At 45.4% G+C, this 15,482-nt stretch overlaps 1 protein-coding gene across 3 annotated transcripts in view; it reads right to left on the minus strand.

Moving 5' to 3' along the window:
- The window catches only part of THOP1 (thimet oligopeptidase 1), a 130,601-nt gene that overhangs the window by 26,177 nt on the left and 88,942 nt on the right, over positions 1-15,482 (minus strand). For all 3 annotated transcript variants that reach the window (XM_077475869.1, XM_077475870.1, XM_077475872.1), the window contains exon 11: positions 1,214-1,342. In XM_077475869.1, coding sequence (XP_077331995.1) covers positions 1,214-1,342 — 129 coding nt within the window. The remainder of the gene's footprint in view (positions 1-1,213; positions 1,343-15,482) is intronic.

Here is a 15,482-nt window from a genome sequence, read left to right on the forward strand (position 1 = left end):
CTTTAAGAAGATTACCAAGACCCTGAAACAGAGTTAAAGCACAGTGGCCAAGACCATACAACAGTTTAAAAGGACAGGTTCCACTCAGAACAGGCCTCGCCATGGTTGACCGAAGAAGTGGAGTGCAAATGCTTAGGGTCATATTCAGAGGTTGTCTTTAGGAAATAGACATACGAGTGCTGCCAGCATTGCTGCAGAGGTTGAAGAGGTGGGGGGTCAGCCTGTCAGTGCTCAGACCATACGCCGCACACTGCATCAAATTGGTCTGTATGGCTGTTGTCCCAGAAAGAAGCTTCTGCTAAAGATGATGCACAAGAAAGCCACAAACAGTTTGCTGAAGACAAGCAGACTAAGGACATGGATTACTGGAACCATGTCCTGTGGTCTGATGAGACCAAGATAAACTTATTTGGCTCAGATAGTGTCAAGTGTGTGTGGCGACAACCAGGTGAGGAGTACAAAGACAAGTGTATCTTGCCTACAGTCAAGCATGGTGGTGGGAGTGTCATGGCCTGGGGCTGCATGAGTGCTGCCGGCACTGGAGAGCTACAGTTCATTGAGGGAACCATTAATGCCAACATGTACTGTGACATACTGAAGCAGAGCATGATCCCCTCCCTTCGGAGACTGAGCCGCAGGGGAGTATACCAACATGATAATGACCCCAAACACACCTCCAAGACGACTACTGCCTTGCTAAAGAAGCTGAGGGGATGGACTGGCCAAGCATGTCTCCAGACCTAAACCCTATTGAGCATCTGTGGGGCATCCTCAAATGGAAGGTGGAGGAGAGCAAGGTCTCTAACATCCACAAGCTCTGTGATGTTGTCATGGAGGAGTGGAAGAGGAATCCAGTGGCAAACTGTGAAGCTCTGGTGAACTCCATGCCCAAGAGGGTTAAGGCAGTGCTGGAATATAATGGTGGGCACAATTTGGACATTTCCACTTAGGGGTGTACTCACTTTTGTTGCCAGTGGTTTAGACAATAATGGCTGTGTGTGCAGTCATTCTGAGGGGACAGCAAATGTACACTGTTATACAAGCTGTACACTCACTAATTTACATTGTAGCAAAGTGTTGTTTCGTCAGTGTGGTCACATGAAAAGATATAATAAAATATTTACAAAAATGTGAGGGGTGTACTCGCTCTTGTGAGATGCTGAATGTATTCCAGGAACATTTGAATATAGGTTTACTTAAATACGCCCCTTACCTGCCGTTGCTGGCACTCCAAGAATGTCATTGCACAGTTTACTATACTCCTCTACTGGATCCACATTCTTCTGTGTGTGCAAAACTTGGTCTATCTTAGCCAGAACTATCTGACGAAGATTCAGCAGACCTGTAAAAACAGATTTAAAATGTAGATCAGTACTATATTACCACCACAATTTACCTTCCTTTAAAGAGACTATCAGTACAGGGTAACTTGTAACCAAATCACACCTGCTCAAAGAAAAGGAAATATGCTTACATTTCTGTTATCTGCTGTATTGCTCTCTGCCTGCTGCAAGTATTTGACTGGCTGAATGGGTCGAATACCTGTTTCCCCTGTAGCACACAGTGGTTCTTCCTGCCAACTCACATTTCCTTTAGTAATGTGTGAGCTAGTGGGAGAAATCACAATGCAAGGTAGGGAAGTATTTCACAAATGTATAGTAAACATTGGCTTACTTCCTCTTCTTTAAGCAGGTGGGGTTTTGGCTACAAGTGATCCTATGCTGACAGAGTAACTTTAACAAAATTAGTCCAGCTTGGCATTTAACAATACACTTAAAGTATATGTAAACCCAGATACTAAAATCCCATATATTAACATGTTAAGGTAGATTCAAATGGAATTTCCAATATATTTACATCTTCAGCTTTTATTTATACAGTGCCTGGTGATCCTGACATGAAGGTCATTGTTCAGACACTTCCGGACAATGTTCTATTACTGTGTCCCAGTCCCATGATCTTCTGACAGACTACAAGTGGCCATTTCAAAAAACACATGTTATACAGGAATGGTCCAACCTTTATTTCAAAATTTCCAAGCTAGGATCATGTTCTCTTTTTAGATTCTTCCTAGCTGCTGAAGGGCATACCCAGCTTACCTTGGCTTTCACTCATGTCCATCAAATGAAAAGAGATGGTCTTTTTAAAATTGTTTGTTAAGAAATGCCTGCTACAATATTTACAGGATAGGTAGATGGATATATAGATAATTCTACACCAAAAGAGTAAACTGAGAAATATAGCTTAGAAAAAAAAATCACTACTGCCCCATGGATGACAAGCCATCCAATAAATTAACTGGTCATTGACAAGTCTTCAAGTGTTTAAAAGTTAATTCTACCAGGTCAGCCCCTACTTCTTGGGTCACAGCAGCATCAGTAACAGTAAACCAGACCTGTAAAACTACTACTGGGACTAGCGTCCATGCCTTTGTGAAGAACTATAGGCTAAACAAGGACCTGGATCAGAAGGCAGACTTCGGCTGAAAAGTTTATTTCATTTGCGACCCCCCCATAGGGTACTTGTCTAGTAAATCTCTGGGGTGCGTTTTTAGAGGGCATAGTAGAAAACATTACATTGTCTTATTGGTAATTCTCTTTCCATGTAGTCACCATGAGCACAGGTTTAACTTCCTACTATTTAATGCGTATAAGTCCTTCTTTTTGCTGGGTGCGTACTAAGGAGGTGCTCTGGTGTTCAAAAAATTGTCGCAGATTCCGGTCACTTACACTTTCTGACCGTGTCACGCAGATAAACTGTGGCACAATGGCACTCCTGGGCCAAATCCCATATGGGTACGTCCTACCCGGTTTCAGGCACCAGAGGGCACGTGCATGCCTGCTGCATGGCGGGGGGGACCCGATTCGCATGGCCGGCAGGCACAATCGCCGCCGCGATCGTGTGCACGAGCGCCAGCATGGGATTTGTGTGTTTAAACACACAAATCCCTGTGCTTTCAGAAGAGAGGAGCCATATAGTTTTTTCCTTCTAAGTAGGAAAAATGACATGGCCCCTCTCCTAGTCACGCCCATCCCCACACACATTGAACATGCTGAAGGAACACACATTTAACCCCTTGATAGCCCCTAGTGTTAACACCTTCCCTGCCAGTGACATTTACACAGTAATCAGTGCATTTTTATAGCACTGATCGCTGTATAAACACCAATGGTCCCAAAAAAAGTGTAAAAAGTCTCCGATCTGTCCGTCGCAATGTTGCAGTACTGCTAAAAAACACAGATCACCGCCATTACTAGTACAAAAAAATAATGAAAATGCCATAAATCTTTGCCATAGTTTGCAGATGCTATAACTTTTGTGCAAACCAATCATACGCTTATTGCAATTTTTTTTTTTTTTTTTTTTTCCAAACATATGTAGAATATATATTGGCCTAAACTGATGAAGAAATTTGTTTTTTTTCCAAACTTTTGGGGATATTTATTATAGCAAAAAAGTAAAAACCGCAGAGGTGATCGAATACCACCAAAAGGAAGCTATATTTGTGGGGGAAAAAAAAATGGACACAAATTTTGTTCGAGCGACCGCGCGATTGTCAGTTAAATTGATGCAGTGCCAGCTGCTTTAAGTGATCTTCTTTTATATTTTTTTTTACTCAGCTGCAAAGACTTGTGCATAGTTTAGCAGTAGGTTTCACCGGTACTACTTTAAGACCGGGTACCAATATTTCCTCCCCCCCCCCCCCCCCCAAGTAATTGCTTGATACTGATTACTGATACTGTTTTTAAATGTCGTGTGACAGTGGCACTAACATGCAGCACTGATGGGCACTGATAGGTGGCACTGATGAGGCGTGGACTGTGTCAATAGTTTTTTATTTTTATAATTCTACAATTTAGTTAATTATATTTTACGATAGATTATATATATATATATATATATATATATATATATATATATATATATATATATATTTATATATTTTTTTTTTTTACAATGGTTTCTTTTTTTGGGGAGGAGGGAGTGGACAGCGTCAGTGTTTTTGAATTTTTTTAATATTTTTTTTTTTACAATTTAACCTTTAAATATTTACTATAATTATTATTATTATTTTTTTTAATAAGCCCTGTTGGGGGTCTTTGGTGAGATGTCAGATGTCTTTCCCTTAAATCTCCCCTTTGAGACAGGGAAAGGGACTGAGGACACAGATTCCTTAGTCCCTTTCTCTGCAGCCTCAGCTCCACTGAAGATAAATGGACAGGAGGCTCCTCTCCATTCATAAATTGAAGAATCGTAATCACAGTTTATGATGCTCAGTTATGAATGGACAAAGACTATGAACACAGACTCTGTGCATTCAGAAAAGGAAGGAGCCAGTAAATGACAGATTTACTGGCTCCTTCCCCCGCTCTCCATTCTGACAGATCCAGGACGTCGGGTGGACTGGAGGAGGGCTGGGAGAGAGCAAGGAGCATGGAGGGGGACCCGGACAAAACAAGGAGCACACGGGGGAGCCCGAGGGGGACCTGGACAAAAGGAGGAGCACACGGGGAAGCCAGAGGGGGACCTGGGGGAGCCAGGGGAGGACACAGGGGGATGGTCAGTGCATAGGTGGGGGTAGGTACAAGCTTTCAATAAAGCATATGACAGCCACAGCTGTCAGAAAAGCTATACAGGGTGATCGGTGCTTGTACCTCCCCCTCCCCACGATTACCTGTGAGGCTGCCTCCCCCACTACGCTGGTCTGATCTGACACAACGGGTATCGGATCAGGCATCACAGCATTTGCCCAAGTACCGATACTCGTGCAAATGCTCAGTATCAGCATCAATACTAGTAATGCTATATGTGTCAGAAAACGATCACTGTACATCACCCTGAACACATCATCCCCACCGTGAAACATGGTTGTGGGGATGCTTTTCTTCAGCAGCAACAGGGAAGCTGGTCAGAGTTGATGTGAAGATGGATGGAGTCAAATACAGGGCAATCTTAGAAGAAAATCTGAGAGTCTGCAAAAGACTTGAGACTGGGGCGGAGGTTCACATTCCAGCAGGACAACAACCCTAAACATACAGCCAGAGCTACAATGTAATGGTTTAGATCAAAGCATATTTATGTGTTAGAATGGTCTAGTCAAAGTCCAGATCTAGATCCAATTGAGAATCTGTGGCAAGACTTGAAAATTGCTGTTCACAGATGATCTCCATCTAATCTGACAGAGCTTGAGCTATTTTGCAAATAAGAGTGGGCAAAAATGTCACTCTCTAGATGTGCAAAGTTGGTAGAGACATTCCCAAAAAGACTTGCAGCTGTATTTGCATCAAAAGGTGGTTCTACAAAGTACTGACTCAGGTAGGCTGAATTCAAATACACGCTACACTTTTCAGGTATTTATTTGTAAAAAAAACTAATTGAAAACCATTTATCATTTTCCTTCCACTTCACAATTATGTGTCACTTTGTGTTGGTCTATCACATAAAATCCCAAGAAAAAAACATTGTTGGTTTTTGGTTGTAACATGACAAAATGTGGAAAATTTCAAGGGGGAAGGAAACTTTTTCTGTTTCAATATGTTTATTGAAAATTTGAATAAACAGAAATAAACAAGAGATTACAATCTGCTCCTTGAGTGCCCTCACAGGGGCCACAAAACATGAATACAAAACCAAAGGGCAAACCATCACATTATACTTCTAATAAACACAAGATAAGGAAAGGAAATGAGTAGGGGATGATATCGAGACTGGTTCCAGTACCAAACAACTTGTTCCCTTGTTGTTTCCGGAGCGTGAGCCCTTTTCCTACTACCCCCGTCCACGAGTGGCAGCAGTATTTATTAGCAATGGGAGAGATTACAAAGGAGAGTAAAGAGAGATAGGGAACAGAAGAAGGAAGGGTAAAGAGAAGAGAGGGGGAGGAAGCTCGGGCGTGGACTCCCCGCCAAGATAAATTAGACCAAGCCCAGGCATGCCGCTTGGAGCGCGGGGAACTCATAGGAGATCCATGGCTCCCAGATTTTTAGAAATTTAGCATGAGAATCATGGACAATACTGGACATACGTTCCTGAAGTAACATAGCAGTCATGAGCCTTGAAAATCTACCCGTTGTGACTTCCAGGCTTGGGCAATGGCCCGCTTGGCCACTATAAATAGATAGGTAGCCAGCTTCTGTTGAGGGCCTCGCAAGCCAGGAACCGGGCAATGTAGGAGAGCTAGCTTAGCGTCCCTTCGGATCGTTAGGTGAAAAAGAGTGTCTGCAGCAAGCCAAAAACCCTAGACCAGAACCCCACCAACCTTGGGCAAGCCCACCATGTGTGCATGACATCACCTCGCTGTCCACAGTTGCGGAAGCATCTGTCAGTACTCCCAGGGAATGCCCGAGCTGTGCAGGCAGGTACCCAGTACCATCGGAACATTACTTTATATGCGGCCTCTAGGGTATTTGTGTTGAACGAGCATTTGGCGACCGTTTTCCAGGCCCTGTTCCAGTCCTCTGGGTCTACTGGGGCCTGAAGGTCCTTTTCCCATTGAGTCATATAAGAGAGGGGTGCCGATGGCGGGCGACCATTCAGGGAGGCATAAATGGCCGAAATAAGGCCTGGGGACCCTGGGGCGTGATGGCATGTATGTTCAAAAAAAGTTTTTTGGAAGGGATAGGTGGACATGCGGCGCAATGTTGCAATCCAGTGCTTTAATTGGATAAAGTGATAATGCTCTGTAGCCGGCGCCCCTTGTGTTTCCCAGATACTCTCCCAGGAGGGGAATGAACGTGAGGAAAGAAAATTTTGGACTTGTGGGTAGCCATGCGAAGGCCACCAGGAGAATGCCTGGGGCTCCACCAGACCCGGTGGGAAAAGAGGGTTATAGGTGATGGGGAGTAGGGGTAGGAAGGGGGACATCAGATTGTTGGAAGAGCAAACTGAGTCCCACACCTGCAGACCATGTAGCAGCATGGGGTTCAGGGAGGGAGGGCGCAGATTCCTGGGGAGCCAGAGGAGTGCCTGAAGTGAACACGGGTCACAGCCAAGCACCTCCAGGAGCACCCACAGAGGAACATCCGTGGTTGCATGAAGCATAGTCAACGGGGAGATCTAGGCCACTGTGTAGTATTTAGGAGATATTGGGGACCCCCAAGCCTCCCCGGAGCCTATGGGAATAAAGGGTCGGTCTAGGTACCCTGGGGCGTTTGCGCGCCCATATAAATTGGAGGATCCTATTCTGCAGGAGTCGGAGGAAAAAAGCGGGTACCCGGACAGGCAAAGTGCGAAAATAATAAAGGACTTTGGGATCCTCCCTACCCATGAGAGTGTGGGAAATTGCCAGGCTTGCATAAGGGTGGACACCATTCGTAACAGGGGATAATAATTGGCCGAGAAAAGGGAAGAGCAAGATGGCGTCAATTTGACACCTAAATAGTCAATCGAGTGGGATGCCCAACGGTAAGGAAAATGGTCCTGAAGTCGCTGTATCAGTGGAAGGAAACTTTTTCAAGGCACTGAATTTACCAACACAGGAGATGTGTGGGCAAGTTTGAGAGGTTATGGGTCCCTTGGCTGGAAACCTTTGGGCTGAATCCCAAGGAACTTATTAACCACTTGCCGCCCGCCCTATAGCAAATAGACGGCGGCAAAGTGGTTTCATAATAAAAAAAAACGCAGAGGTGATCAAATACCACCAAAAGAAAGCTCTATTTGTGGGAAAAAAATGATAACAATTTTATTTGGGTACAGTGTAGCATGACCGCGCAATTGTCATTCAAAGTGCGACAGCGCTGAAAGCTCAAAATTGGTCTGGGCAGGAAGGTGTTTAAGTGCCCGGTATTGAAGTGGTTAAGATGAGGTTATTGCAATGTCTGGATGTATAATGTCATCACACTACATGGAGTATGCACATTTTTTTTAAATTCCTTTTACACCCGTGTTTTTTTTAAAGAGATTATTCTGTGAATGACACATTGGGGATTTGTTATTCAATGTTTTAAAATTTTTGCTGCATAACTGGAACCCTATGATCTCCAATGTATTTACACTGGAATGTTTTATGTTGTTTAATAAAGCTTTTCTGATATAAAAAAAAAGGAAAAAAATTAAAAAAAACAAGAAACCATGCTGTTGCCTTTAAAATGTGTCTATGGTCAAATTGTAAAATCATATATTTCTACATTGTATTTCAATTATTTCTAACCTAGTCCTTGTTTTACTTGAAACAATTTTCATGTCTGTAAAGTTACTTGTCAAGTTCCCTACACATTTTCACTCTTGAATTGTGTGACTCCTAATCTCTATGCCTTGTGAGTAAGCACTGATGTGTCACACATTCCTGGCTTCAAACCTACAGTGGTACGAGGTGCTGAGATGGCTAGTTTCATGATGCAGAGTCAATATAGGAATCACTGCAGACAGCAAGGTACCACGGGATATGTAGTCCTTTGGAATTGAAAGTAAATCGCAAAGGAAAAGCTTCAAAACATGCAGGAAATGCAGGGAGTTGAAAGAAAAAGATAGCCAGAAGACAGGCAGAACTCGAAATATGAAGGGTGATTTTTAAAGAAAGCTTAAAATGGATTGTCAAATCTAACTATTATTTTTATTTTAATTACAATGCTGATGTTATTAAATGAAAGTGTATGCTGTAACCATAGATTCCTTTAAAATGTTTGACCTGCTGCTGGCAAAGAAGACACTAAAAGAAAGTTTTTTTTGATTTGTAGGGTCCAAAAAGCTTGCAATAAGAGGTGAAGTAGCACAAGGGACCATGGCTTCTTGGACCAAAAAAAGCTATCAAGATGAGAGACGTTGTTTCTATCTGAAGCTTCTTAAATACTAATGGATAAAAGTAGAAGTTGGGAAGATAGTGTAGCACAGCTGGAATTTCCTTGGATGGGCTAAGGCATTACCAGGGCTAGGTCCCTTTCGCTTAGGGAAAAGAACATGGGAACTTGAATGCGTTCCCTTGGTTCATGAACAGATGCACTTGCAGCATACCTGGTCTACAATCAGTGCAAAAACTTCCTAATTCAAAACCCAATTTGATTCCAGAACTAGATACCTGCTTAGGCAGTTGGCAGCACAATTCAGATTGTACCACTGTCAGGGATGCCAAAATTTCTTACCGTGCTAAAATTCTCTGCTAAACTCAGGAGAATTCTGCTTCTGGCACCCCTCTCTTTGGTGACGTATGTCTATGTCCAATAAGATCCGCACATGCCTATTTCACAGATCTTACTAAAAGGATACTGTATTCAGAGAGTAGTGATTGATTCTTACTCTGAATGATCTAAGGTTTTTAGTGGAGTACCCCAAGGAACTGTTAGGACACTTAATTTATTTATAAACAATATAGAGTTTGGGATTAAAAGTACAATTTCAGTATTTGCACACAATACAAAGCAATGTAGTGGAATAATGTACTTACACGAGGTCTCCAAGTTAAAAGCCAACCTGAATGTACTATTTAATTGGGCAACAACGTGGCAAATTGAGTTTAATGTTGAGAAATTTAAAACTATACACTTATGGACTAAAAGCATCATACATTCTAGTACAGGGGTAGGCAACCTTTTAAGCACAGTGTGCCAAAAACAAAATTCCCAAAAAATTGAACGTGCTGATTTTATAACAAAAAAAGTCAACTTTACACTCTCAAGAACGAAAACTGTTTTTCATAAAGCAAATTCTGTAAACTATTTTAGTATCAGTAAAAAATGAACATCCTGCACTCTCCCGCCTCAGATCAGCTCAGTCATGCACCTTCACACCTCAGATCACTGTCCCCCTGCAAATTTCTCCCATCACTGTACCCCCCTGCACATTTGCCCCATCACTGTAACCCCCTGCACATTTGCCCCATCACTGTAACCCCCTGCACATTTGCCCCACCACTGTAACCCCCTACACATTTGCCCCACCACTGTAACTCCCTGCTCAATTGTCCCACCATTATAACCCACTGTACATCTGCCCCGCCACTGTACCACCCTGCTCTTCTGCCCCAGCATTGTACCCCCCCGCTCATCTGCCCCACCAATGTTCCCCCTTTCTCATCTGCCCCACCACTGTACCTCCATGCTCTTCTGTCTCACCACTCAACCATCTTCTCATCTGTCCAAACACAGTGGTGTAGTGGTTAGCACTCTCACCTAGCAGTAAGAAGGTCACTGGTTCAAATCCCAACCATGACACTACCTGCCTGGAGTTTGCATGTTCTCCCTGTGCCTGCGTGGGTTTCCTCTGGGTGCTCCGGTTTCCTCCCACAATCCAAAGACATGCAGGTAGGTTAATTGGCTTCTGTCCAAAATTGGCCCTAGTATATGATTGTGGGCTCCTTGAGGATAGGGACCGATGTGGGTGTAGCAATGTACAGGGAAAGGGACCATTGTAGACACTCACTCAGGTTGAACTGGATGGACTGGTGTCTTTATTCAACCTATGAAACTATGAAACTAACTATAACTATGAAACTATAAACTTATCTGCTCATCTACCCCACCACTGTAACCCCCTTTCTCATCTACCCCACCACTGTACTTCCTACACATCTGTCCCACATCTGTTCCCCCTGCTCTTCTACCCAACCACTGTAACCCCCTGCTCATGTTTTCCACTGATGTACCTGCTTTCTCCTCTGCACCCTTCTGCCTCACCTGCTTATCTGTCCCACCACTGTAACTCCCTGTACATCTGCCCCAACACTGTACCACCCAGCTCTTCTGTCCCACCACTGTGACCCCCATGCTCATCTGCCCCACCACTGTACTCCCCCCGCTCATCTGTCCCACCATTCTAACCCCCTGCACATCTGCTCCAACACTGTAACCCCCTGCTCATGTGTTCCACTGATGTACTTCCTTTCTCCTCTGCACTCCTCTGCCCCACAGCTGTAACCCCCTGCTCATCTGTTCCACCAATGTACCTCCTTTCTCCTATGCCCCACCACTGTTTCCCCCACATCTGTCCAACCAATGTACCTCCTTTCTCCTATACCCCACCACCGTTTTCCCCTGTACATCAGCCCCACCACTGTAACCCCCTGCTCATGTGTACCACTGATGTACCTGCTTTCTCCTCTGCACTCCCCTGCCCCACCCCTGTACCCCCCCGCTCATCTTTCGCACCATTATAACCCCCTGTACATCTGCCCCACCACTGTAACCCCCTGCATATGTGTTCCACTGATGTACCTCCTTTCTCCTCTGCACCCCTCTGCCCCACCTGCTTATCTGTCCCACCACTGTAACTCCCTGTACATCTGCCCAACACTGTACCACCCAGCTCTTCTGTCCCACCACTGTGACCCCCTGCTCATGTGTACCACTGATGTACCTGCTTTCTCCTCTGCACTCCCCTGCCCCACCCCTGTACCCCCCCGCTCATCTTTCCCCCCATAATAACCCCCTGTGCATCTGCCCCACCACTGTAACCCCCTGCTCATGTGTTCCACTGATGTACATCCTTTCTCCTCTGCACCCCTCTGCCCCACCTGCTTATCTGTCCCACCACTGTAACCCCATGCTCATCTGCCCCACCACTGTAACCCCCTGCTCATGTGTACCACTGATGTACCTGCTTTCTCCTCTGCACTCCCCTGCCCCACCCCTGTACCCCCCCGCTCATCTTTCGCACCATTATAACCCCCTGTACATCTGCCCCACCACTGTAACCCCCTGCATATGTGTTCCACTGATGTACCTCCTTTCTCCTCTGCACCCCTCTGCCCCACCTGCTTATCTGTCCCACCACTGTAACTCCCTGTACATCTGCCCAACACTGTACCACCCAGCTCTTCTGTCCCACCACTGTGACCCCCTGCTCATGTGTACCACTGATGTACCTGCTTTCTCCTCTGCACTCCCCTGCCCCACCACTGTACCCCCTGCTCATCTGTCCCACCATTATAACCCCCTGTACATCTGCCCCACCACTGTAACCCCCTGCTCATGTGTTCCACTGATGTACTTCCTTACTCCTCCGCATTCCTCTGCCCCACCGCTGTAACCCCCTGCTCATCTGTCCCACCAATGTACCTCCTTTCTCCTATGCCTCACCACTTTTTCCCCCTGTACATCAGCCCCACCACTGTAACCCCCTGCTCATGTGTTCCACTGATGTACATCCTTTCTTCTCTGCACCCCTCTGCCCCACCTGCTTATCTGTTCCACCACTGTAACCCCATGCTCATCTGCCCCACCACTGTACCCCCCTGCTCATCTGTCCCACCATTATAACCCCCTGTACATCTGCCCCACCACTGTAACCCCCTGCTCATGTGTTCCACTGATGTACTTCCTTACTCCTCCGCATTCCTCTGCCCCACCGCTGTAACCCCCTGCTCATCTGTCCCACCAATGTACCTCCTTTCTCCTATGCCTCGCCACTTTTTCCCCCTGTACATCAGCCCCACCACTGTAACCCCCTGCTCATGTGTTCCACTGATGTACCTGCTTTCTCCTCCGCACTCCTCTGCCCCACCGCTGTACCCCCCTGCTCATCTGTCCCACCATTATAACCCCCTGTACATCTGCCCCACCACGGTAACCCCCTGCTCATGTGTTCCACTGGTGTACTTTCTTTCCCCTCCGCACTCCTCTGCCCCACCGCTGAACCCCCCTGCTCATCTGTCCCACCATTATAACCCCCTGTACATCTGCCCCACCACGGTAACCCCCTGCTCATGTGTTCCACTGGTGTACTTGCTTTCTCCTCCGCACTCCTCTGCCCCACCGCTGTAAACCCCTGCTCATCTGTCCCATCAATGTACCTCCTTTCTCCTATGCCCCACCACTGTTTCCCCCGCTCTTCTGCCCAACCACTATAACCCCCCTGCTCATATGTCGCACCAATGAACCTCGTTTCACATCTGCCCCACCGCTGTACCCCCCTGAACCCCCCTTCTCATCTGCCCAATCACTAAACCCCCCCCCCCCGCTCATCTTTCCCACCACTGTAACCCCCTTCTCATCTTTCCCACCACTGTAACCCCCTTCTCATCTGGCCCAACACTGAACCCCCCCCCCCCCCCCCCACCTGTCCCACCACTGTAACCACCCGCTTTTCTGTCCCACCGCTGAACCCCCTTCTCATCCCTCCTATCACTGTACCTCCTGCACATCTGCCCCACCACTGTAGCCCCTTGTTCTTCTGTCTCACCACTGTAAGCCCCCTGCTCATCTGCCCCATCAATGTACCCCTTTTCTCATCTGCCCCACCACCGTACCTCTCTGCACATCTTCTCCACCGCCGTATCCCCATGCTACATAGTTACATATTACTTATTTACAGTAGGTGAGTTTGAAAGAAAAAACACAAGTCCATCAAGTCCAACCTATGTGTGTGATTATATGTCAATATTACATTGTATATCCATGTACGTTGCAGCCGTTCAGGTGCTTATCTAATAGTTTTTTTAAACTATTGATGCTCCCTGCTGAGACCATCGCCTGTGGAAGGGAATTCCACATCCTTGCCATTTACAGTAAAGAAGCCTCTACGTAGTTTAAGGGTAAACCTCTTTTCTTCTAATTTTAATGAGTGGCCACGTGTCTTGTTAAACTCCCTTCCACGAAAAAGTTTTAACCCTATTGTGGGGTCACCAGTACGGTATTTGTAAATTAAAATCGTATCCCCTCTCAAGCGTCTCTTCTCCAGAGAGAATAAGTTCAGTGATCACAGCCTTTCCTCATAACGAATATCCTCCAGCTGCTTTATTAACTTTGTTGCCCTTCTTTGTACATGCTCTATTTCTAGTACATCCTTCCTTTTTAATGCATGCCGAGATTCTGTTTGCTTTGTTAGCAGCAGCTTGGCATTGCATGCCATTGCTGAGCCTATCTACTAGGACCCCCCAGGTCCTTTTCCATCCTAGATTCCCCCAGTGTATAGATTGCATTCATATTTTAGCCAACCCAAATGCATTATTTTACATTTTTCTACATTAAACCTCATTTTCCATGTAGTTGCCCATTAATTTGTTAAGATCTTTTTGCAAGGTTTCCACATCCTGCGGAGAAGTTATTGTCCTTTTGTCTCACATTCTCATCGGTCTTAACACTGAACCCATCTGCTCATCTGCCCTACTGTAACCTGCTTTCTCATCTGGCCCACTAATGTACCTCCTGCACATCTATTTCACCTCTGTACCCCCCTGCTCTCCTGCCCCACCACTGTAACACCCTGCTCATCTGTCCCTCCAATACACCTCCTTTCACATCTGCCCCACTGCTCTACCCCCTTGCTTTTCTGTCCCACCACTGAACCCTCCTGCTCATCTGCTCCACCGCTGTAGCCTCTTCTCATCTAAGATGTTGCGTGATGTGCAGAGTAGTGAAAGGAAGCAGAGATGAGACACATCTACCTGTCTTGGCATAGTCATCCTGCTGATCCACCTGATGTCCCATACAAGCATCTGGAATGGATGTGTAATGATGAGCTCAGGTCAGGGGCATTTTCTGAAAGCAGTGGGCCTGTGTGCAGGATCATAAGTTGGGCCCCCTGCAGTTGAGAAAAAGTGTAGCGCTCCACGCTGCAGCAAAAGTTGGGTGTCATTTTTACCTGGACTGTCACTATACCGCTTTGCCTGTCTGACAACCGCAAGTGGTAGCCAGGCACTACGGTATTGTGTATAAGTACTGACCGAGTACCGGTAGGCCTGCTTGCCTTATGGGAAAGCGGGCTGCTATAGGCGAAGAACAGAGTAGCCAGCTATAGTGTCTGACCACCTGGGTTAGGGGTAAGCTTGACATTGTCACAAGCCTTTATCCACTTGACCTTCAGAAGATTTACCCCCCTTCATGAACTGGCCACTTTTTTGTGATACGGCACTGCGTTTCTTTAACTGACAATTGCGCGGTCCTGCAACGTTGTACCCAAATTAAATTGATGTATTTTTTCCCAAAAAAAACAGAGCTTTATTTTGGTCGTATTTGATCCCCACTGCATTTATTTATTTTTTTGCACGAGAAACAAAAAACAGACTGACAATTTTGAAAAAAAAGATATATATAATTTTTACTTTCTGCTATAAAACATATCTAATACAAATAAAAAAATAAAAAAAAATCATAAATTTAGGCCAAAATGTTTTCTGCTATTTGGTAAAAAATCCCAATAAGTGTAGATTGATTGGTTTACGTGAACATTATAACGTCTACGAACTGTGGAATATATCCTGGAATTAGAAAAAAATGTTATACCAATAATGGCAGCGATCAGCGACTTATAGTGGGACTGCGATATTGTGGCAGACAGACAATCACACATTGGCACTTTGCAGGAAACATTGACACTAATACAGTGTTCAGTGTTAAAAATATGCACCGTCGCTGTAATAATGGCTAGGAAGAGGTTACACATCTAGGGCAATCAATTGGTTAACTGTGTGCCTAACCAGTGTTTTGTGTTTACTATGTGTACTGCTTTTACTAGGGGAAGAGATTAATTTTAGTCCCTGCTTTGCACAAAAACAAATCTAGCGCTTCCTCCTTGTCAGAACACAACTCTGCCTTGTTTACTCTGAGTGCCTG

The sequence above is a fragment of the Lithobates pipiens genome, unplaced genomic scaffold, assembly GCF_037356315.1.
Source record: "Lithobates pipiens isolate NorthernLeopardFrog02 unplaced genomic scaffold, aLitPip1_a1.2 Scaffold_13, whole genome shotgun sequence".
In the NCBI taxonomy this organism is placed as follows: Eukaryota; Metazoa; Chordata; class Amphibia; order Anura; family Ranidae; genus Lithobates; species Lithobates pipiens.